The sequence below is a fragment of the Euleptes europaea genome, chromosome 14, assembly GCF_029931775.1.
Source record: "Euleptes europaea isolate rEulEur1 chromosome 14, rEulEur1.hap1, whole genome shotgun sequence".
In the NCBI taxonomy this organism is placed as follows: domain Eukaryota; kingdom Metazoa; phylum Chordata; class Lepidosauria; order Squamata; family Sphaerodactylidae; genus Euleptes; species Euleptes europaea.
This window is the reverse complement of record NC_079325.1, coordinates 34,285,698-34,308,070: the sequence shown is the minus strand read 5'-3', so window position 1 is coordinate 34,308,070 and position 22,373 is coordinate 34,285,698. Positions and strand designations below refer to the sequence as shown.

The 22,373-nt window shown below is 45.2% G+C and overlaps 1 protein-coding gene across 1 annotated transcript in view; it reads right to left on the bottom strand.

Annotated features, from left to right (window-relative positions):
- The window catches only part of XPO7 (exportin 7), a 62,910-nt gene extending 46,968 nt beyond the window's left edge, over positions 1-15,942 (bottom strand). Inside the window, exon 1 of the mRNA XM_056860303.1 lies at positions 15,884-15,942. Coding sequence (XP_056716281.1) covers positions 15,884-15,901 — 18 coding nt within the window. The 5' untranslated portion in view covers positions 15,902-15,942. The remainder of the gene's footprint in view (positions 1-15,883) is intronic.
- Positions 15,943-22,373: the final 6,431 nt, after the last annotated feature.

Here is a 22,373-nt window from a genome sequence, read left to right as displayed (position 1 = left end):
GTATAGCCACAAAATGGCTAATGCAGGAAGCGGAGATAGCCACAAAATGACTGCTGCAGTTTACCTTCAGCCACACAATGAAGATCTTTCTGTGGTAGCAGCTGCTGCCAAAGAAACGTTTTTTAAAATCTGCACCATTCACCAAATCTCCAACAATCACAAGCCTTGCTGGGCAAAAGTCCCACCTGGACCCACCTACTTTCTAAAACACTTGGTGGGCACAAGGAAAGGAATCAGTGGGTGCCATGGTGCCCACAGGTACCACTTAGGGAACCACTAGACAATAAATATAATCCAAGAATCTCCAGAGCTAGAACTCACCCATCCACTTAAGCACCATGCCTAAATATAACATGTTGGAGCCAACCAGAAAGTTGTCCCAAGCTGGACAGGTACATCTGCAGAGGAAACTATCCAATTAGGACAGGGGTGGGGAACGTCAGGCCTGGGGGCCGTTTAAGGCCCACGAAATCATTTGGTCTGGCCCTTCGTGGGTCCTGGCAGACCTCTAGCTCAGAAGGATCTAAGACTGGCGATCCGCCCTCTCCTGCAGACAGGAATAGCCTCTATTCAAGGATGATGTGAGTTTGTTTTGCTGAGAAAAGGAAGCTTCCCCCCCCCTTGCAGAAGAGTCATTAGCTATGGAGCTGCTAGGACTGCCCAAGAAACTGTGTTAACCCTTTCCCACTTGGGCCGTGGAGAAACGTATTCCCTCTGTACTACAAGGGGGCTGGGGGTGGAAGTGGCAATAATGGAGGGGTTAAAGGGGGCAGGGCCAGAATGCGCGCGGGCGGGGGGGGGGAGTTCTTAGCCAGTGTGTTCTCATTTCACCCCTGCAGGCGAAGGTAGCAGGAGCCGGCTGTACAATCCGGCCCCGACCATGTGGAGCAGGAGCAACTACAGTGTGTGGCTAGACGGCTACGCCCGGCTGGTGCAACAGACCATCCCTTGCCACCAGGTGGTTGAGTGCGCCACTGGTTGGATGCCTGCCTGCTTGCCTGCGCTGGGGGGGGGGGTCATCTGGGACAGCTGCCTGCTTTGGGCTTGGTCAGCTAATTTTTAAGTTGATAATTTTGTATGGCCCGCAAATGATATTATAAATATCTAAATGACCCTTGGCGGAAAAAAGGTTCCCCACCCCTGAATTAGGACAAACACTTTCGATAACCCCATGTGCCCCATCACCTACAAATTTTGTATCAATACCCCCATCATGACATATTTGACAGATCTATAATATCTGGAACCAAAGGCTACTAAACAGCCAGCTCTGGCAATTTTTTCTTTACCGGTCAAGCTAAAAAACAACAAAATCCACTTGCAGGTAATGAAGTATCTGAGGCTGAAGCTCACTTGAGAATGAAGAGAATACATGTCTGAAATTCCACGAGGTTGTGTCAGTGACTAATAATATTTTAAAAAATTAAACATTTTCTAAGACTTCTTTTCAATTATAGATTTACCTGCCTGGTACATCACTCTAGATCTTCCTCTCAGCAACACAAAACACTGGAGTACATCCTGCTCAGACCAGTCAAGATCAGATTAGCTTTACGTTCCATTTTCTGTCATTCAGTAAAGGCTTATGGTTGGGGAAAACAAGGGGTGGGGATTATTTCTTGCAGAAGCTGGACAATATCAGCTCTCTGAACCAAGATAAAAGAAGCATTGAACGAAGTGACTATGCAGCATGGGAGCCCTGCACATATTAGATAAGGACTAAGCACAAGGCTGCAAGCACTTAAACATAAGTCAAAGTTATTAAGCACAAGAAAAACCCAAGACAAAGCACCCTCCTACTCTTACATTATTCAGCCCACTGTGTTACAGTACCTACCTTCATTCAGTACTCTTTTCACAGGTAGCACTATATCCATCTAACCTGAGAAAGGCAGCAACCAAGAACAGATCTCTGTGTTCTTGTCAATAAGGAACTCTTAGCTGTAAGTATCCTCAAGGTGGTCTCATTGATTGGGCAGTTTAGACTCTACCAAGAAAATTCAAATTCTAGGCTCAAAATTTATCTGCAATCAGAGGTGTATAGATATTTGCCTTTTATTTTCATATCAGTTATCTTTACATTAGATGTGATCATACAAATGTTGAGTGTGGAGACTGTAATACAGTACAGAAGAGTGGACTGGACCACCTTCAGAGACCTTCCAACTCAATTATAGGGTACTGTGAAAATACAGCCAACCCAAAGTGACTTATGTGGTTCCAGATGGATGTTAAGTTGGGATGTAAGTTGTATGGGATATAAGTTGCGCTCCCCTTTAGGAACAACAGAAAGGCATAAATATTAGGAACTGAGGTTGGTTTCCAAAGGTCAACAGTGTTTCTAATTCTCTCAAAATATTGCGACGCTGATAATTACCACAATGCATTATGACAAACTGGAATTGCTCCCCTTCTGTTGTCATAGGAACTTTTTAACATTCATTCTATAGCTACAGCCTACAATTAGTCAGTCCTGCAGGCACAAGAGATGCCCCATACTGTGTAAGGGCAAACTCTTAATAAATTTCAAAAGTTCTGCTACAGTACTGATAGAGAAGAAAGCTAGTGAGCAAATGTAAAGCAAGATAAATATGGCTTTTACAGTCTACTTCATGTATGTGACGTTCTGCCTAAAAAAGCTCATCATAATCAGTGACTAATTTTTAAGGGAGTCAGGCAGATCCTAGGCTTGCATGGAACAAGTACGGTACCAGCTGTTATTTTGTGTAAAATACCATTTTCTTGCATCTTCAACAGAAACACTGATGGAAGACAACTGTCTTGCCTAAGGTAGTACCCTCATCTTCCATTGCAATATAAATTCTCTGCTATATTAAATTAAAGGTAAAGGTCCCGTGCAAGCACCAGGTCATTCCTGACCCATGTGGTGATGTCACATCCCGACATTTACTAGGCAGACAATGTTTACGGGGTGGTTTGCCAGAGCCTTCCCCAGTCATCTTCCCTTTACCCCCAGCAAGCAATTTTACTGACCTCGGAAGGATGGAAGGCTGAGTCAACCTCGAGCCGGCTACCTGAAACCGACTTCCATCGGGATCGAACTCAGGTCGTGAGCAGAGCTTTTGACTGCAGTACTGCAGCTTACCACTCTGCACCACAGGGCTCTTATAATATTAAATTAGCAGGAACTATTTAATTGCCTATATTTTATCCGATGCTGTAAAAGTTTAAGTTTGTACATATGTCAGCCATCAACTACTTTTCTTATTTTCTATGATTTGATTTCACTTTCATTTAAGTTCTCTGTAGTATTTATGTTATACCTTCTATGTTGTTTTGCTAACTTCCTTCCTTTCTTCAATATGACGTGAAGGAACAGTAATCCCATGTTTGAGTGTATTCATTACTTTGCACTATAAAAATCTTTTCAATTAAAACATTTGTGGAATCAACTTTCCCAGAGTCAGAAGGGACTGCTGCAGAAAGGAAAAGGCAGGGCAGATCTGCAGTCTTTGCATGAAGTTCTATGGTGATCCTTGTGCAAGTGGATCACTGGACCAGATCCCATATTTCTACAAATACATCAGTACACTATAAAATTCCCTGCACTGTAAATCTGTGTCCTTACAAAAAAAAAAATAAAAAAAAAAATCAGGCAACCAAGGAGTCCCAACTTCCTTTTAAAAATGCTTAATTTTGCAACCTCATGTGAATGTTAAGACAGAGAGTCTTTCTCAGACTTTTAAGCAGGTTATTTCAAAGTACAGGGGCTGCAGCGATTTAAAAAAATGCAAATATGATGCAACTTCACAGCTGGCTTCAGGAAGGGATGGAGAGAATATACTATTCAGAAGAACTGAGTCGTCCTATAATTTCACATGGGGAATAGAAGTCCTTCAAGTATAAAAGATTTTGTTTCATACTTTGCATACAGGTTTAATTTAAATGCATTAAAATTTCTGCAACCCCAGCAACAAGACAACTTCCTTGGAAGTTCCTTTGCTTCCCCATTCCCCAATAAAAAAGGCAGAGATCTATAAAACTGTCTTCAGTTAAACTATCAGGACCACTGACTGGAGAGAAGATTTAATAACACATCATTATCCCCTAGATAATGGGACGGCCCAGGCTAGCCTGATCTCGTCAGATCTCAGAAGCTAAGCAGGGTCAGCCCTGGTTAGTATTTGGATGGGGGACCACCAAGGAATACCAGGGTTGCTGTGCAGAGGAAGGCACTGGCAAACCACCTCTGTTAGTCTCTTGCCATGAAAACCCCCCAAAGGGGTCGCCATAAGTCGGCTGCGACTTGAAGGCACTTTACACACACACACACACCCCCTTGAGTAATGAAGAAAGGTGTATGATAAATGCTGTAAATTAAACAAATTAATATTGATAGTGAGAATACAGAATAAGCCAACAGTATTTCTAACCTTCAATAACCAAGTTGACTTTCAAGTTCCAGATCTCCCCTTCCACCAATCAGAGTCACAGATTTTGTGTTGGAAGTCCCGTCCGTTTTCAGGTGAAACAATTAGACACATAAGGAATTATTCAAAGTTAAGCATTTTTAATTCCAATTTATCTCATTGGGAGAAATTTAGATGTGATTACCCTACTGAAATCACCAGGGCTTACAAAGTCCACCATGATCATGCCCATGCTGTGCATTTCATGGCTCTATGTATATCTTTCTTGCTAATCATCATGTTTTTGTTAACAGGGAAGACACACAGCAGCATTTTCCCCTGCATGCAATATGCAGCGGCTTTGAAGACATAGTGTGTTCAACTTCTCTCTCTCCAAAAAAGTGTGAGCTGTTGTGAAACTTTTCGACCAGTGAACAAACTGAACCTATTTGGGCTATAGCAAATACAATACAGATTCTCAGCCATAAAAGTGTAACAGCACAGCAAGGTTTGCAAACACTGCTTTGGATTAAGAGTGCTTTACCTAAAATGCTGCTTCCACCTCTTCTCTGGCTCCATGAAAATAGGAGGATGGGTGTTACTAACTGTATGACAGCAATTATGATTTTAATGAACAGGATACTGTGATGTATCTACTATACTCATGCTTGGTTAAAACCACAAAAGCATGTTGTTACTAAAAGCAAGTTGCCACTCGGTAAGCAGATATCTTATTTACTCACAAGTTAACACCCAGTATTGACTGTACAAAGAAAGCACTACATAATTTAACACAACAGATATTAAAAAGATGGGCTAGTGAACAGCACACTTTGGGATTGCTATGCTGGGCATAGCGAATGAAGACATAAGACAGCATGCAGCTGCCAGAAGACTTGTAAACAGATTTGCAAAGTCTTAAAAGGAAGTTTATGGGAAGGATGACAAAGGTATAGGCCAGTGATCCCCGACAGAGCACCCACGGGTGCCACAGCACCCACCAATGTTTTCTGATGTCCACTTGCTTCCCAGCTCATGTGCTTCCACACTTCCGCCTTATCCCTTTTCAAGTTCCTTTGTCCTACTCTATTTCCTTCTATTCTTTATTGTGTCACAGTTCACATTCCCTCACCTTCCTCTATCTGTCCCTCTTTCTTGTGAATCTCTCTGTCCTTCACCTTGACCCCATACTACTTTTTTAGCTAGTTTCCAGGTGGATAAAGAGGGTGCAGCACAGGGAATAGGATGGTGGAGGGTGGGGGTGGGGGAGAGAAATCAAGCTCCAGGTACCTCTCATGAAGTCCAGGCAGCAGTCTTCATTGGTGATGGTAGAAAGTGCCATCAAGTCGCAACCAACTTATGATGCTGTAGGTTTTTCAAGGCAAGAGACATTCAGAGGTGGTTTGCCATTGCTTACCTCTGCGTAGCAACCCTGGATTTCCTTTGTGGTCTCCCATCTAAATACTGACACGGGCCAACCCTGCTTAGCTTCCGAGATCTGATGAGATCAGGCTAGCCTGGGCCATTTGTCTTTATTAGGAGCATATATTTGTTTAAAACTACTTCACCAGAACAGCAGTATCACCAGCAGAAATGAAGGGTGCATTTGTTTGAGAGGAACCTTCCCTATGAGCAGTGACTGTAAACATGAGAAAAGGACAATGGAGTTACATTTCCCCATCTCAGTCAGGGAAACTCTCTATACTCCCAAAACCTACCATATGCACAATGCCACACTCCCCACAAAATCCATTGTATACACATTTATAGATTTTCTGGCTTCATCAGTATTTCCCTGTCAGAGTCCCTTGTCCCTAAAAAACTCGCAGACAGTTGCACCACTATTTCAATAAGATAATTATTATTAAGCTCAGGCACACTAATGTGTGTAAAGTGCTGTCAAGTCGCAGCCAACTTATGGTGATCCCTTATGGAGTTTTCAAAGCAAGAGGTAGTTTGCCAGTGCCTTCCTCTGCAGAACAACCCTGGTATTCCTTGGTGGTGTCCCATCCTAATACTAACCAGGGCTGCTCCTGCTCGGCTTCTGAGATTGGGCTATACCAGTGATGGCGAACCTTTTAGAGACTGAGTGCCCAAACTGCAACCCAAAACCCTCTTATATATCACAAAGTGCCAACACAGCAATTTAACCTGAAGAATCCCCCTGAAGGAACCATGCAAAATAACAGCAGCGGGTTAGCTATTCACATGCTAATGGCTATGCAAACAGGAACAAAGGAGCAGGCGAGTGGGGGTGAAATTTCTCCTTTTGCTTCGAGACCGTGAATAGGCAGTTTTAAATTCGCATTTTAAAAAAGAGCTTTTAGCGAACATCAAAACTGACCATGCATAAATGGCCAGGGTATCTGTTGTGGGGAGGGGAAGGTGATTGAAAGCCGGTTTGATTCTTCCTTAAGTGGTAGAGAAAGTCGACATATAAAAACCAACTCTTCTTCAAAGTGAAACTTGATATTTGTAACTGAACCATCAGGAAAAGAGGTAAATGATTGGGGGAGAGACACCTGGCAACCCTAAGGCAAATATATGAAGCAAAACCTGCTCTATATTCAGAGGGTTCCGTCTGAAAAAAAACTCTGCAGGGGGGCTTATTGTTGAGTTCTGAGGATCTGGATGGGGAAAATGTGCTTCTGAATGGCAAATCCAATGCAAAACCTCCCATTCATAAATGGCCAATAACCCCCCATGCAGAGTTTTGAATCAAACATTGCTTCCCCCCCCCCCGAGCCCCGACCTCCTCCTCGCCGCCTGCCTTGGCACTGCCGGCCCTCGAGCACGCATTCAAAACCCGGCCGCGCTGTGAGGGGAGGGGGAGGGTGGCGCTTTACCTCATACACCACCTCTCTTGTGTGTGTGTGGGGGGAATAAACCAGAAATGGGGCGGTGAGGAGAGGCTTCGTGGTCGACTTTTGGTGGGGGTAGAGCCTCCTCTGCCGGCACGCGGGTAAGTGGCTCGGGACGGGACCGAAAGTCCAGACGGGCGAGGCAGCGACGGATGGAAGAGGTGGAGAGAGAGCCAGCCCGCTTCCCGAGGGACGGGGCGAGGAACCGGCAAGCCGACAGAAGACGGAGCGCAGAGACGCGGCGGCGCGCTGCCGCACCCCAGCTGTAGCCCTGCCGCCCGGTCGCGCCTGCGCCAGTCAGAGGACTTGGCTGGGGGTGTGGGGAGGAGGGCAGGATGTTTTAGCCCTAATAAGGTCTTGGGGGCGGGACTAGAGGGAGGGCTGAAACATCCTGCCCTCCTCCCCACGCCCCCAGCCAAGTCCTCTGACTGGCGCAGGCGCGACCGGGCGGCGGGGCTACAGCTGGGGTGCGGCAGCGCGCCGCCGCGTCTCTGCGCTCCGTCTTCTGTCGGCTTGCCGGTTCCTCGCCCCGTCCCTCGGGAAGCGGGCTGGCTCTCTCTCCACCTCTTCCATCCGTCGCTGCCTCGCCCGCCTGGACTTTCAGTCCCGTCCCGAGCCACTTACCCGCGTGCCGGCAGAGAGGGCTACGCGTGCCAGGTCGGGCACGCGTGCCATAGCTTCGCCAACACGGGGCTATACCATGCTGCCTTCCCTCCCAGGCACACTATTATCTGGAAGTTTTTTCCCTTCAAAAGCTTAACTCATCTACCCTCACTCAAACATTTCATTCAGTTGAAACTTTAAAACCCTTTTTTTTGGGGGGGGGAATGAAAAAATCTGACACCTTTCCCAAATGTAAGCTCAAATACATGAAAATTGTATTTCCCCCCTGCATTCAGAGAAACAAAAATAATAACCCATTGCATGCATTTTGTGGGGATACCTACCACCTTTTCTCAAACTTCCAAAAGTGCCAGTAAGCTCAATATGTTTGGAGACCCCAATGGAGATGATGATTCTAATCAATTAACAGACCTATGATATGGGCAGATAGGTGGCATACACATCTTGGAAATAGGAAAAAGAAAGATGCACAAGTTAAATGGTTACTATCACTTAATTGTGTGGTGCTATTGCAAGGCTGCTTTTTGCAATGTATTTGCCCCACCCCTCAGGTAGAATTTCAGTGAGGGTCAGGCCAGCCAGTATTGGGGAGCAGGTTTAATCTCCACTCCAGCGGTTATCTATGAATGCAGTGTTTGGTTTTTCCCACATAAGGGAATAGCTGACATTCATGCATTCCTCTAAAGCACTGGTTCCCAACCAGGGGTCCGTGGACCCCCAGGGGTCTGCGAGAACTAAATTAAGGTCCGCGAAACAAAGTTATAAACCCATAATAAATTAATATTTTCAATTAAAAGTTCTCTATTATAAAAATATATATTCAAATATTATTCTAAGTTTAATGTTTAACTAACAGTTATGATTAAAGTTTATTTTCAAATTCTCAGAATTTTTATTTTGAACCTTGGGTTCCCTGCACCAAACAAAAACGTCCTAGTGGTCCCTGGTCAAAAAAAGGTTGGGAACCACCGCTCTAAAGAAAATCAGTGCATCTAAAATTAAAACTGTACTGAGGTCAAACCCCCCAGTACCTTGGCCTTCCTGACAGTGACCTTAAAGGGAAGCCAAAAAATATGCTTTTGTGTGCAGAGAAGCATTGCGCCCAAAGAAATCTTTATAATATACAAGCCCTCCCTTCAGATACATCCCCCCATATTGTCACAATGAGAACTTCAGTAGTTTAAATAAAGGCAAACCCATACTCCTACTTTATCTGATCATGTATATGGCACAACTCATTTGTACTTATTCTCAACAATGCTGCGATGAGAAATGTTATGCGGAACTGAGGTTGTGGCCTGCCCAAGGATATGCTAATTAAATCAATGGCAGAGACTTGATCCTTGCTCTTCATCCAGTTCTTTATCTACTAGATTGCACTATCATTCAAGATAGCAACTTCCTCCCATCCAGTATAGATGCAGTGCAGACAAGCCCTTCATTAAGTGACATAAAATGGAAAGGTTCAAATGCTTTGCACACCATTCACATATGGCCGAGGACTTGCTACTATTTATAAATATATGTCATGCTTAATCCCTTTAAGTTAAGTAGCATTTGAGGCCAGTCTGTTGAAAAATGTAGGGGCAGAAGAAACTGCAAAAGCCCCCTCCTGCAAATAGTTAAACTAATTAAGAAGCTCCTGCTTGATAAACACACGAGGGATTTCCTCACTGGAGGTCCACAAAAGGATGAGAACCAGATTGCAAGGTTTGTGGAGTTAGAGGGAACTTCATGAAATCTTAAGAGCATAAGAGCAGCTATACGGGACTAATGGTCTACCTAAAACCCCAAGAGATTGGGGAAATGTCTTCACAGAAGCCATGTTGGTTCTTCTTCAGTGGGGTTCATTCCTCTATGGGCCTAATAATTCTATAGTTAATAGTTTTCACTAATATATCTGTAACAGATGCTATGCTAGATATCTGTAGCTACCTAGATTCCCTCTGGATCTCAAAAATTAGTGATAAATTGCAACATTCTTTAGCAACATCATTTACTTTCATTAGGAGATCATTTAAATTTCTCTGTAATCTTCCTTTCTTCTTTTAGCAATCCTTCCATCCTTTTGCTGTCCAAAGGCTGACACCACCTTCCTGGGCCGTCACCATGTGGTCAAAATCTCTGTCACAGAACTCTCTCAACATCCCTGAATCCCCCACAACTAAGCGTCTCCCCTTCCCCCAAACGGATATTGGTTTTCCTTGTGAGGGATTATTTCTCCTCCTCTATGCTTAACACTACAATACCCAGGAAACCTCATTTCCCCCAACAACAGAAGAGTTGTCACTGGATACCTCTTGCAGATCTCGGGAAGTCCTGTCTACATAACTTTCCCTCTGTCAGCTTACTTAGATGGAGTAGCCTGTGGTATGGAAACTGGACATGTTTGTTTTCTGGAAACTTGATAGTTAAAAAAAGAAGTGCGCTAAGAAACAAATGGAACTATTCAGGAACTTTGACTATAGTACTTTGACTGCCCTGCAAAAGACTCCTAGTGCCCAAGACGATTTTGCAGACTATTTTCACTGAATCTTAGAAGCCACTGGTCAACCCCCTTCTCATTCCGCCATTTTCTCTAGGTAGATGTCTAAGACCTCAGCTAATAGAGAGAAGGGACCAACCAGCCTGCAACACACCACATTATCTAAGTGACAAGCAGCTGCATTAGGCAATCTTCCCTGGACACTGGGAGGGCAGGAGTGGCTTCTTGTTTCAGACATAGCTGGACTGAAGATGGAATAATATTGGTCCAGACTTAGATGTAATTTTCCCTACTTTTATCATACACAAGATTTACTTGTGAATTTGTTCACAGGATAATTTAGGTTAAGGCTACTATAAAATTCAAACTCCCAAGCCAAAACCCAAAAATGCAGCTGAACCCACCAGCCGTTACAAGCTCTTCTGTCTATGACTTCTCTTTCTGCAGCTTTGTACTATATCCCATATTTAGTTACCAGATTAAATCGGGAAATGTTCAGCTACCTTCCACAGAACTTTAACCACACTATGTTTCTCGTTGGATTACTTATAGGTGGTTTCAAAGTACAGAAAGCTTAAGAGCCCATAAGTAAGGTGTGGTTTACAAATTTTCCATGGGCAGCCCATTCCTGAAAGGGGGGGGGGTTGCAGATAGGTGGTTGGTGAAGGTGGCGCGGCAAGCCAAAAAATAAAGGAAAAAGTATTTTAGGAGAAAAACCCTGTGGAATTCCCCACAGAGTTCCAAGGGACTGTGCCACAATTTTGCAGGCGTATCTTGACATCTGCAAAATGGCCCCTTTCAAGCCCAAAAGAGGTTAGGAAGTTGCCTAAAGGCAGCTCCTCCCCAGGGAACACCCCGGGAATGCCGGCACAAGCACTTGCGCCGGACATACACCACTTGGAAGGCAACGCAAACGCAGAAGGCAACGCAGGCACAGGAGGCTCGTACTGCCCCCCGGTGCCCCGGGCCTGCCATAAGTCACCATGCACCGGCATCCGTGCCAGTTTGCACAGCGCAAGCAGCATGGACTCCGGTGTAGGGGTCACACTGGTTCCTGTGCGGCTCTGCCTCCCCCTTCAGGATTGCATGGTTAGTCACCCTCATAAATTTTCGTTCCCAAAACTCATGTGAAAAAATGCACCCTCAGAAAGTTACTGGTTTGATAACCATTGCACAACATCATGATTTGTTAGCTTGGGAGTGCCAGCAAGACAGAAGCACAGCAGCACTGAAAGGGGCTACACTTTCAACAGGCAGTACTACAAGGCATAGTTGCAGGGTTTCATAAAGCTACTGCATAGCACAATATTAGATGGCCAGGAGGGCAGAGTATGGATATGGCAAGAGGAGGACTAGGTATAGCTTACTGGCCAGAGGACCAACATGCTAACACTATTTAATCATGGTCACATATTGTTAAATGGCCATAAAGCCAAGAATGCCACAGTGTAGTTAGTAGTTTACCTTTTTATTTCAGTATGATGTTTGTTAGCATTACTGCCTTTATTTGCTTTGTTTGATTTAATTACAAACTTTTTAAAATGCAGCTGTAGACTGATGCTGGTGTTCCGAGATAAAAGCCAGTAAGAAGAACTGCTCAGTGAATTGTTCACACTACAGAAAACTTAATGTTAATGTTATTTAATTGATCCCACTATTCCACACTAGCAGTTAATTAACTTGTTACCTCAACTAGCATAAAATCAAATCTGTTGATTGTATTTTTGTTGTTCTAATAAATTTATGCTTTAAAAATATTTGCCTTGTCAAATGCCCAATCACAGGGATAAATCACTTGAAAGACTTTTTTGCCCACCACAGAAGTTTGCAACATGGCCTTGGGGCTCTCAAGCTACACAGCAGAACAAGGCTTACCATACTTCCCCAGCATGCTTCCCTGTAGCTATGGGTATTTATAACATGATATATTCAATATCAGCCTTTGATACTCAAACCATAAATCATGAACACCAACATAAAGTACATCTAGTCTCCTCGGTGTAAACAGCAGCAGTCTTTATTTTGATACGAGATTCTAGCCTACACAATAAAACCAAATACTGGCCAGTCGGTGTATTACAGCTAGCCAGCACAGTCTGTGGGTCACCATGCTCGCAGTAAACCACATGGTGTACCAGCTACAGCTTTGGACTAGGATCTGGGAGAACCAGGTTCAGATCCCCACTCTGCTATGGAAATTTGCCAGATGACCATGGGCCAGTCAGGCCCTCTTGCCTACCCTACCCCACAGGGATAAAATGAAGCCATTTTGTCTCTCCACTGGGGAGAAAACTGGGGCATAAATGAAATAAACATTACAGCTGGGACTGCAGGAAGGGGGGGTGAACATCCAGGAGGCCACAGTACACAACTGGTGGGCTGCGCTTGGCACATGCTTTCAAGTTTCTCAGGTTGGAAGGATCAGAGTTGGAAGGACCCAATAAAACAGTAGTTTCCTACCAGCAGACATAACCATTCCATAACCTTCACTCTCATTAATCTATCCAGTCCAGAATACACAATGTGCTACAAGCTTGAAATTAAGCGTACAACTACCAGGCATCTCTTGAGAGACTAATAGGGGACTTTGGGGATCAGAACACCGGAGAGCAGGAGCCAGTATACTACTGCAAATGTTGGACTAGAATCTGGGAGACCTGTGGTCAAATTCCCCTCTGCCATGAACTTTGCTGAACGATCTTGGGCCAGTCACTCTTTTTCAGCCTAACCTACCTCACTGGGTTGTAGTGAAGATAATACTGGAAACAGAGAACCACGTAAACCACTCTGAGGTCCTTGGACGAACAGCAGGATTAAAATGTACCAAACTGCATAAAACAGCCAAGGAAAATGAACATTTCTACAACACACTGTTAACACTGTTCTGCTCAGTATCCTTACATGTACTCTATCTCATAACACAAATACTGAACTGGATCCTCCGCTACATCTGTGAGTACAAGGAAGGATGGTACCCTCCATGCAGGCAGGCAACCAAGGGAAGAGGATCCTCTCTCACACACTTTTCTAAAAGCCCCTCCACTCCTCTGCAACATGTACTTATTGTGCATTGGCTTAACAACCCGTCCTTCGTCAACCAATACTTGCTTAACAACCCTTCCTCCCAGCAATGGGTACTACATGGGGACATGCACTAAATATGCACAGCACTGGCTGTAACATTGCTGTGATGTCATGTGAATATAGCCCAATGTGTAAGTAGGGGAAACAGGAAACATACTCACACTTCTGGGTGACTACCAACTAGTTCAGCAAGTGCTACTGCTGGCCAAACACTCGGGATACTTTTGGCCTTGCAGGATCATAGCTCCACTGAACAAGCCAAAACAGAAAATGCAGACAGTATCCCAAATGCAACTATCTACAAGTGAGTACTGGCATAGTGAGTACACTATGCCACAACAGGCGAATCCCACCATGTCCCATGCTGACCCAGCTGGCAACCCCTTTATTGCTTTCAGAACCACAGTGTTGATAATGATCAATAAATGTTTGGGTTTTTTTGTCACAGCTGAGTCATTTTCAGTAGACAGGGTTTGGTAGACAGGGGTCTATACACACTCCCTACTTGTTACCAACTTCACCTTTCTGCAGCAATAATTTGTACAGAACATTTCAAAGTAGCTTGCTGGATTCATGAGGTTAAATTATTGTAGTCTGCTGTTATTCATTCCAGCTATCTTTGTTCTCCTCCCCTCCATCAAGTAGGCTGCATAGTTTCACACACCAGCAGAGATCAAGGGGATTGTGAGCCCAGAGGAACCTGCCCCTCCCCCTTGCTAAAACACAGCTAACTGTGTGCACACTAGAGAAATCTCTCAGCCTTCTCCCAGTGTGAGTGCCTTGCTGCAGAAAGCTGACGTCTGTAACAAGTAGGGGAGTGGGTATAGACCCCTGTCTATCAAACCCCACTGAAAATGATTCAGCTGTGACAAAAAAAATCCAAACATTTATTGATCATTATCAATACTGGGGTTCTGAAAGTAATAAGGGGGTTGACAACTGGGACATGGTGATACCTTGCTTTTAATTGAGAGATGTGGGAATGTATCATAGAAATAAACATTGCTATTAGTACTACGTAACCGGTACAAGATTCCCTTCCAAGGTTGCTGCTGTAGATTATATTCAGAAAAGTTAAAATGTAATTAGGACAAGTGATTCAGGCCAGTAGTAACTCTTATTAATGACAAAGCTACATTTTCCTCAAGTGTCTGTGAAGTATGTATAAGCTCTTTGTGATGTGGTAGTTACTTGGGGCCAGTTCACCCATTAGTGTCTGACAGAGGCACACTTATGTTTCCACAATTTTGACACACCTTCTGTGTGAGACTTTTAGCACTTGTATATACCAAAAAAACCCAGCATGAAAACAGCAGAATGAGTCAACTGTGACTCCTGGGGCCATTACTGTGTACCTACGCAGCCACAAACATTACAGAGAATATGCATCAACTGGTGATGGAAATACAGCTTTTACTATAACATACTAGTAAGCACACAATGCAAACTACAAGAACTTCAAAGCTACTGTCCACAGGCCCCTTTTAGAGCAAATAAACAGCTCACCCTTGTGGTTCATAGAGGTAGGAGAAACTGAGCGAATTTACTGGGAAAGAGCTTTACCACCAGTACGCATTGTACTTTATCCCATGCTTATTATTAGCTCTCTGTTGAGCTACTTTACCCACTTTTTATCTAACCTTTGACACGAGGGCAAAAGCCCGAGAAAGTACCAAAGGTCGCATTTTAAGCAACGAAGAGAAACCAAGAGTTTACGTAATTATCGACTACTTGGCTTTTCCTATAAACGCACCGAGAACGCGGGCAGGACGTCACGAAGCAGCGACTCCTCGAACCGGCTCGGGGTCCGTTTTTTACTGTTTCCACGCCAACCTCGGGCTCGACCCCGCGTCCAGCATCATCCCCGCCAGTCAACGATGCAACCCAGACATCGGCCCGGCGACAAGGACTCGTCCTGGGTCGCCCTTCCCCGTGTAAACACAGCGGCTCTGACTCCACACCTTTCTCCCCCCGCCCCGCCCCAAGGCTGCAGGCACAGCAGCCCCTCCGGTGGCTCCCGACACGAGTGCGCCCCGGCACAGCGCGCGCTTATTCGGAAGCGACTGGCCTGGCGAGGCGCAGCCGCAGAGGCCCACGGGGGCGAAGAGGGCCACAGGCTCCCGGCGGCGGCTTCGCGCCTCCTTTTCCGCCGGTGGGAGGTGGCCTGCCCAGGCCGAGCACGCGAGCCTCTCTCCGATCCCTCAGGAGACCCTCCCTCTTCCCTCGAGGAGCCCCCCTCACCCAGCCGCGCCCTGCAGGTGAGGAGGGCGGGGGGGACCCTCTGCCTTCTGGCCCTCACAAGGGGCCTCTCCTCATAGATCTCGAGGTAGGGGAGCGGAGGGATCAGGCCCACCCCGCGCCGGGAGACGCCGCTGGTCCCCCAGGCCCGACGTCGGGATGCGGCCTCAGCCCAGGCCTCGTTTTTTGGGGGGAGGGGCCCCCATTTCTTCTCTCCTCACCTGCACATGATCCGCCATTTTGCTCCATTCATGTTCTGCTCTCCCTCTTCGCCTCCTCCTCCCCCCCCCGCCGCTCCAACAACCCAACCAAGGCTGGTACGCCTGCGCACTAACGCCGGCCTCCTCACGCACTCGGCGTCAGCTATCCTATAGGGTAACTTGAGGAGCCGTCGCGTCTGCCTTGGTTTGGAGAATGGGGCGGCCCGCTGCGGTTGCGTGAGAGGGCCGGGCGCGCGGCAGTGACGCCAGCACACGCGCGGGAAAGAGAGGGCGGGAGGGAAGGCGACGGGCTTTGTTTACATGGTTCTTAAAGGGGCCGGTCGCCGTGTGCGTGAGTGAGAGGCAGGCGGAGAACGAGCGTTGGGAGCTCTGTGTTCAAAGGCAGTCTGTCTTGTGGTGCTTGGGGACACTAGAACAGGGGACGAGACCACCCTTTTCCTGTCCCGCTGGGAACTGCCAGAGGCAGTTAGGAAAAGATGTTCATGGTCTAGCTCTTTCTTGGATCCTGCAAGGCAGTTCTGAGATAAGTCATGGAAGGGAGTATATTAGGCAAGTCAGGGCGCTGCCCTTACGGACAATCTCCTCCTCCTCTGATCATCAGCCGCTGCAGCTCAGTGCTCCATGAAAGTGGGCTCTTGAGAAAAGCCCAGCTCAGACTTGGCCAACCTGAGAAATCAGAAGTGGCTGAACATGGACTGACCCAAACAGGACACAGGGTCTTATTCCAAGACACTGAAAGACTGGACAATTCTACCAACTATTTTGTCAGATTGCACAGAGAAGCCATTGAAATTCATAAACATCAGCACAACTTTAACAGAAAAGAAGAGAGTTTAAGAATGAATAAGGCTTGGCTTCCTGTTCTGAAAACCTCCAGTCAACAATAGCCATGCAGATTAGCTTTGGATTTCACACATTAACATATCACTTCAGGATACATTGGTTCCATATTAACATACCACACCCTCATTAGCACATTATCTTGATACTTACAGGACAATGATCAGCACATTACTTTTGCAGGACAGTACTCAGCTCAAACCCAACCTCTTTCTGGCTATATGTTACTCTTCCTACACACTTGACACTGAGAGACACTGTCCTTCAGTGTTACTACTCTGAAGATGCCTGCCACAGTTGCTGGCGAAACGTCAGGAAAGAAAATTCCAAGACCATGGTTACACAGCCCGGATAACCTACAAGAGCCCAGCTCAACGTTTCAGACTTGTAGAAAGACCTGCCTCCTAAATTCCAGATGTGTGGATGGGCTGCACGAAAAGAAATTCACTGCCTGTGTTCAGACGCAAAATCATACTCCTCTTTTCGGATTGAACCTTCTGAACCTAGACCAGGTTTTGCTTCATATGTTTGCCTTAGGGTTGCCAGGTGCCAACCCCCCCAGCGACCAGCTGGAGATGGGAGGGTAGGGTTGCCAGATCCAGGTTGGGAAACTCCTGGAGATTTGGGGATGGAGCCTGAGGAGGACAAGGACCTCAGCTGGGTACAATGCCAGAGTCCACCCTCCAAAAGCATCCATCTTCTCCAGGGTACTGATCTCTGTAGTCTGGAAATGAGCTGTAATTCCTGGGGGGGGGGTCCCCACCTAGAGGCTGGCATCCCTACTTTGCCCTCTGTGGATGCCCTCATAATTTTGTCCTTTTTTTCACTGTGTCTGAAGAAGCAGGCTCTAATCCAAGAAATCCTATGAAATCCTAGTCTTTATAGTGCCACAGGCACTATATTTTTGCTGCATCAAACGAACATGATGAATCCTCTGGAATTAATGTCATTCCTTAGATATTGTTGTCTGCTAGCCCTTCACACTGTTTAGAAGACCTACCTCCCTTCCCCAAAGCTGGAGATCTGCTGGTCTAAATAGTGTAAGGGTCACAGCTGGAGGCCCTTGGCCCAAATCCAGCCCCAGGAGAATTATTTCTGGCTTCCCAACTGGATTTTCTGGCAAACCACTTTAGGGGTGAGGTTTAAAGTGCTAGTCCTTGAGTCCTTATTTCCTAAAATTGAGCTAAGAATTATATTTCCAAGGGGTAGCCGTGTTCATTTATTGTACCAAAAATAAACATGAGTCTTGTGGCATCATAAAGACTAATAACATTTAATTCAGCATAAATTATTGAGGGATAGAGCCTACTTTTTCACTCATTGCTCATGTTGAATAGTGGTTGGAGTGTCTGATGAGGATCTGGACAAAGTACATGGCTCTAGGGCACAAGCAATTAACGTCATCTAAATAATTTATTAGGACACATTAACACCAAGGATATATATGTAACTGGTTACACAGAAATCAAAAGTCCTCCTTAGTGCTGTGACCCTTTTTAGAGATAAATGTCATACATAGATGAATTCTTGACAAGCAATTCAAAGTCCTTTTTCTGTTCCGTAACCTGTCTCTTCTCTGTGCTGTAATCCTCTTCAAAGATAAATCCTTGGTAATGACCAATAAACATTGTTATCTTTCAACAGGCTGCCGGCTCTCTCCCTATTTTGAAGAAACCGTCATCAGAATATTTTCCCATTGTCCATAGTAAGATGCCTCAATACATAACCAATGTTCAAATAATTTAGTTGAATATATTAATAAATCCCTAATTTTTTTGAATCTTGTAATGTCTCTCATGTTATACATTTCTTCTCCGTTTTGTTGTAAATAAGGTAAATTATTATAAATTATTACACAAATGTTGTGTGTGTGTGAATCTGTATAGTAAAAGGATTGGTTATAGGTTTTCATAATAACAGACCTTCCAAAGAAGCCATAAATAAATTTGCCACACTAGGAGTAAAAAGATTGGCCCTACTGAGGTGCTTAGCAGAAGTTATTCTGCTAAGGTGCCCATGATACAGCCATGGGCCAAAGTAGGTCCTTGGTTCTGGTGGGGTGTTCTGGTGGAGAACCATTGCCCTTCTTCACAGCATGTGTGCTGTCTCATGAAGACAGCTGAGTTGAGAAACAAGGGAGAGAGGATGCTAATCATAAACACAGAGACTCAACCCAAACAATCACAATATTGACCAAACAATGTCAGTGGTAGGAGGACTTCTGAAAGCAATGGAGAGGAATGGAATTACCAGGTTTCAGAGCTCCTGTGCCCATGAAGGATGCATGGGAGATAGAGGACTAAAATAAAAAAGAAGTCCCGTGGCATCTTAAAGACCAACAATATTTATTCTAGCTTGAGCTTGTGTGAGCTCACTTCTTCAGATGCTTCGTAAGGAGAAACAAGTATGACTTTCCCCATCACTGTATCTCCATGTTGCATACTGCTGCACTGTTACACAGATGTTTATCATTTATTCTGGAAAGGAACACTGCTGGCACAAAAAGTTGACAAGTCTCACAGAGGACTAACTGGTTTCCTGCTGCTCTGGACCACATTTGTGGTCTTCATGGCAGTGGTTAACATTCTTTCCTCTGTGCCTGTTTCATAGCTGCTTGTAGGGAACCAACAAAGATGCAGGGATCAAAATGAGTAATGATAAGACCAGTGACTAGCAAGTAACAAGTGATTGTGCAACTTTTTGTTTCCTTTAAAAAAAATATTAAAGTTTATTGCATTTGCTATTGGATGTGTTCATTTCTATTTTTTATATTGGCTTGCATTCCCATGGGGAAGGATGTCTTTTCTCATCCTACTTCCACCTGCATTTAGATTTTACTAATGGTGAAGGTAAAGGTGTGGTGAGAAGGGGAGTCTTTCAGGCTGTAGGTCCTGAAAATCACATTTGTGATTTTTGGAGCAGGTGGTGAATACTGTAACAAAATGGCTGACCTGTGGGTGGTGGGACCAATCACAGAACAGATGCCAAAGGGACAGTCCAATCACAAAATACTAGGAGATTCCAAGCTAAGCATCCTCCTGTGCAGGAGAGGACTAGGATGTCAGAACAGCTCTAGAGCACATTGAGGCCAGCAAAGCCCACAGTGCCCAGCACCACAGGGACCACTTGGCTTAGACCTGAGTTGCAGCAACAGCCCAACTTAATATTGCTGCCAGCACTGCAGGAGCTGCTGGGTTCAGCCTTACTCCTGGCCACCAGCAGCCCTCCAGAGCAGTATCCCACCAGGAACTTTCCCTGTCAGTTTGTTCCTGCTATTGTGATGGAGGCAGCATTTCCAAATGTGTGCTTCCTGCAGACATAACAGTGATGCTTCCTGAGCTCCACCACTGTGTTAGGTATACACAGGGCCAGTGCTACCATTAAGGTGAACTAGGCGGTCGCCTAGAGTGCAGACCTCAGAAGGGCGCAAAACTGGCCTTGGAGGCACAGTTTTAAACAGATTAGTTTCTTGGGAAAAATGCAACTGCCAATTTTTATTTTGTATTTTAAGATAAGTACCACAACAGTGCTATGGAAAATAATTAATTATAATGTCTTATAAAAAGTTTTGTAGGAATGCATCAGGCTTTTATTTTTTCTACAAGACGTCTGTTTTTGAAAATTGGTTAGCAATGGGGGTGGGGCACAAGTAGTTAGCCTTGCCTAGGGCGCAAAAAAGACTGGCACCGGCCCTGGGTATACAGAAATGTATCCCAAAGACATAGCAGCCAATCAGAGCAGTGTGCCAAATCAGCTCGGGAGCTATACTGGGAAAAGTTAAGAATTGACAGAGGGGAGGTTTGGTGGTCAGAAGGAGTTAGGTTTTGAGGTGTAGTCTAATGAGAGTTGGAAGTGAAAATTTGAGGGGATATCAGATCTTTGGTTGTACTGAAGAGCTACATTATCCAGCAGGGTCGCAGCAGAGGGCTGTGGTAATAACAGTCTGCCTAAGAGAGAGTTTTCCTGAGGCATGTACTGACACTCCACAATTCTGGTTAAGAGTTAATATTTACCTCCATTTTTTTCTAAAATAAATTTGGTGTTGCTCACGTTTAAAAAGAAACCATTTGTCCCTGTCAGTTTAGTCTCAGCTATCAATCCAGCCCAGATCCTGTCCCCTGAACCTAGTCCTCTTTCTCTTTTTAATTTCCTGCTGGGAACCCGCCCCCCCTTGCAGCGGGGTTAGTGGAAGATTATTCTGTGATGGAGGGAAGAGCACCTGTGCGGGGTGGTGGCTAGCCTCCCAGTAAATCCGTCACGACCTCTTACTCCAACAAAGGGGAGGACAGCCAGGATTGGCTGTTTGTTGGAAGAAGAGACGTTGGGGAAAGAGGCAAGCGGGCACCTGGAAACACATTGGCAGGTGCCATGGTGGCCACAGATGCCACATTGGGGATCACTGCTCCAGATCAACACATTAATCAACCATGTTTTTGTTTATTCATTGCTTTTCCAAGTTGTTTTCGTTGTCTAAATGAATAGAACAAACAGGGCTTTTCCAGCCTGTTTTTCAATTATTTGGAAATGAATGCACATCCCTACTCATTATGAGCTATTGAGTAAGTGAAAAAAGGATGCCTATGCCTGAGAGCTCCTCCACTTCCACATGACAGGCTAGCTCCCAACTCCCTTGAGCTGGGTAGGGTGAGCTCTGGCATACAGAAATGGGTGTACCTTTGGCTATAAAGGATTAAGCAGGTGATGCCTCCCAACTAGGTTGCTTTGTCTTTCTCAGGAAGTGCTGGCTTCTCCTGCTTCCACCAGTACTGGTGCCTTTGTGTGTGGAAGGGATCCTTGCTAGGACACAGGGAACCTGGAGACTGCCTCCTCAAGTTCTGGGGTGGGGTGGGGTGTCATAGAACATGACACAAAATCACCTCCACCCCCACATCCCAACTCTGCTCAATTTCTCTCCCTTGTAACTGCATAATCCTGCTGGCATGATGATATTGGTACACTGACGCACAGTGTTGTGCTCCACCAGTATAAATCAGTTTAAAATACTATCCTGCCCAGCGGGTGTAATTTGAGGACAGGATCATATTGCAAATGATTTAGAGCAGAGTACAATATTCAGTTGAGGTACTTCTACCCATATATTTCCGTCTAGACTATCATGTTAGAAATCTGAGTTATAGTCACAAGGTATTACCTTCCAAATTACAGAGATGGCGGAACTATTGGTTACAAAGCAAATGAGTCACAACTAATTTGCATTACCTTTCTACCACCTTCTCCAATCTTTACTACTGGTGTTTTCTACTTTGAATGCCATTCAACTATTCCCTAAGCTCAGCAGAAACAGGCTAGGTCCCTCCACTCCCTTCACAGCCTTTCTACTTCTGGAGGTACAGGAGAGTAGGAACAGTAGGTCAAGGTGAAAAAGCAGAAGCTGCATTTCAAGTGTACTGAGGCTGCATTTGATTTACAAGGAGGCAGGGAGTGAAAAGGATTGGATATTAAATATTCTCCCAGTGAGACCTGTAACACTTTGCATCCTGTCGGCTGAACGGGTATAAATAACCGCCTGTTTCTGGGTAGAGAAACTCCAGCATCTCATGTGTAATCTAGAAGACACCATTAGGATGTAGTCACTGTGATACCATTTTATCTGTCTGTTGCATACTGGACACACTGTCTCGTCCTAGCC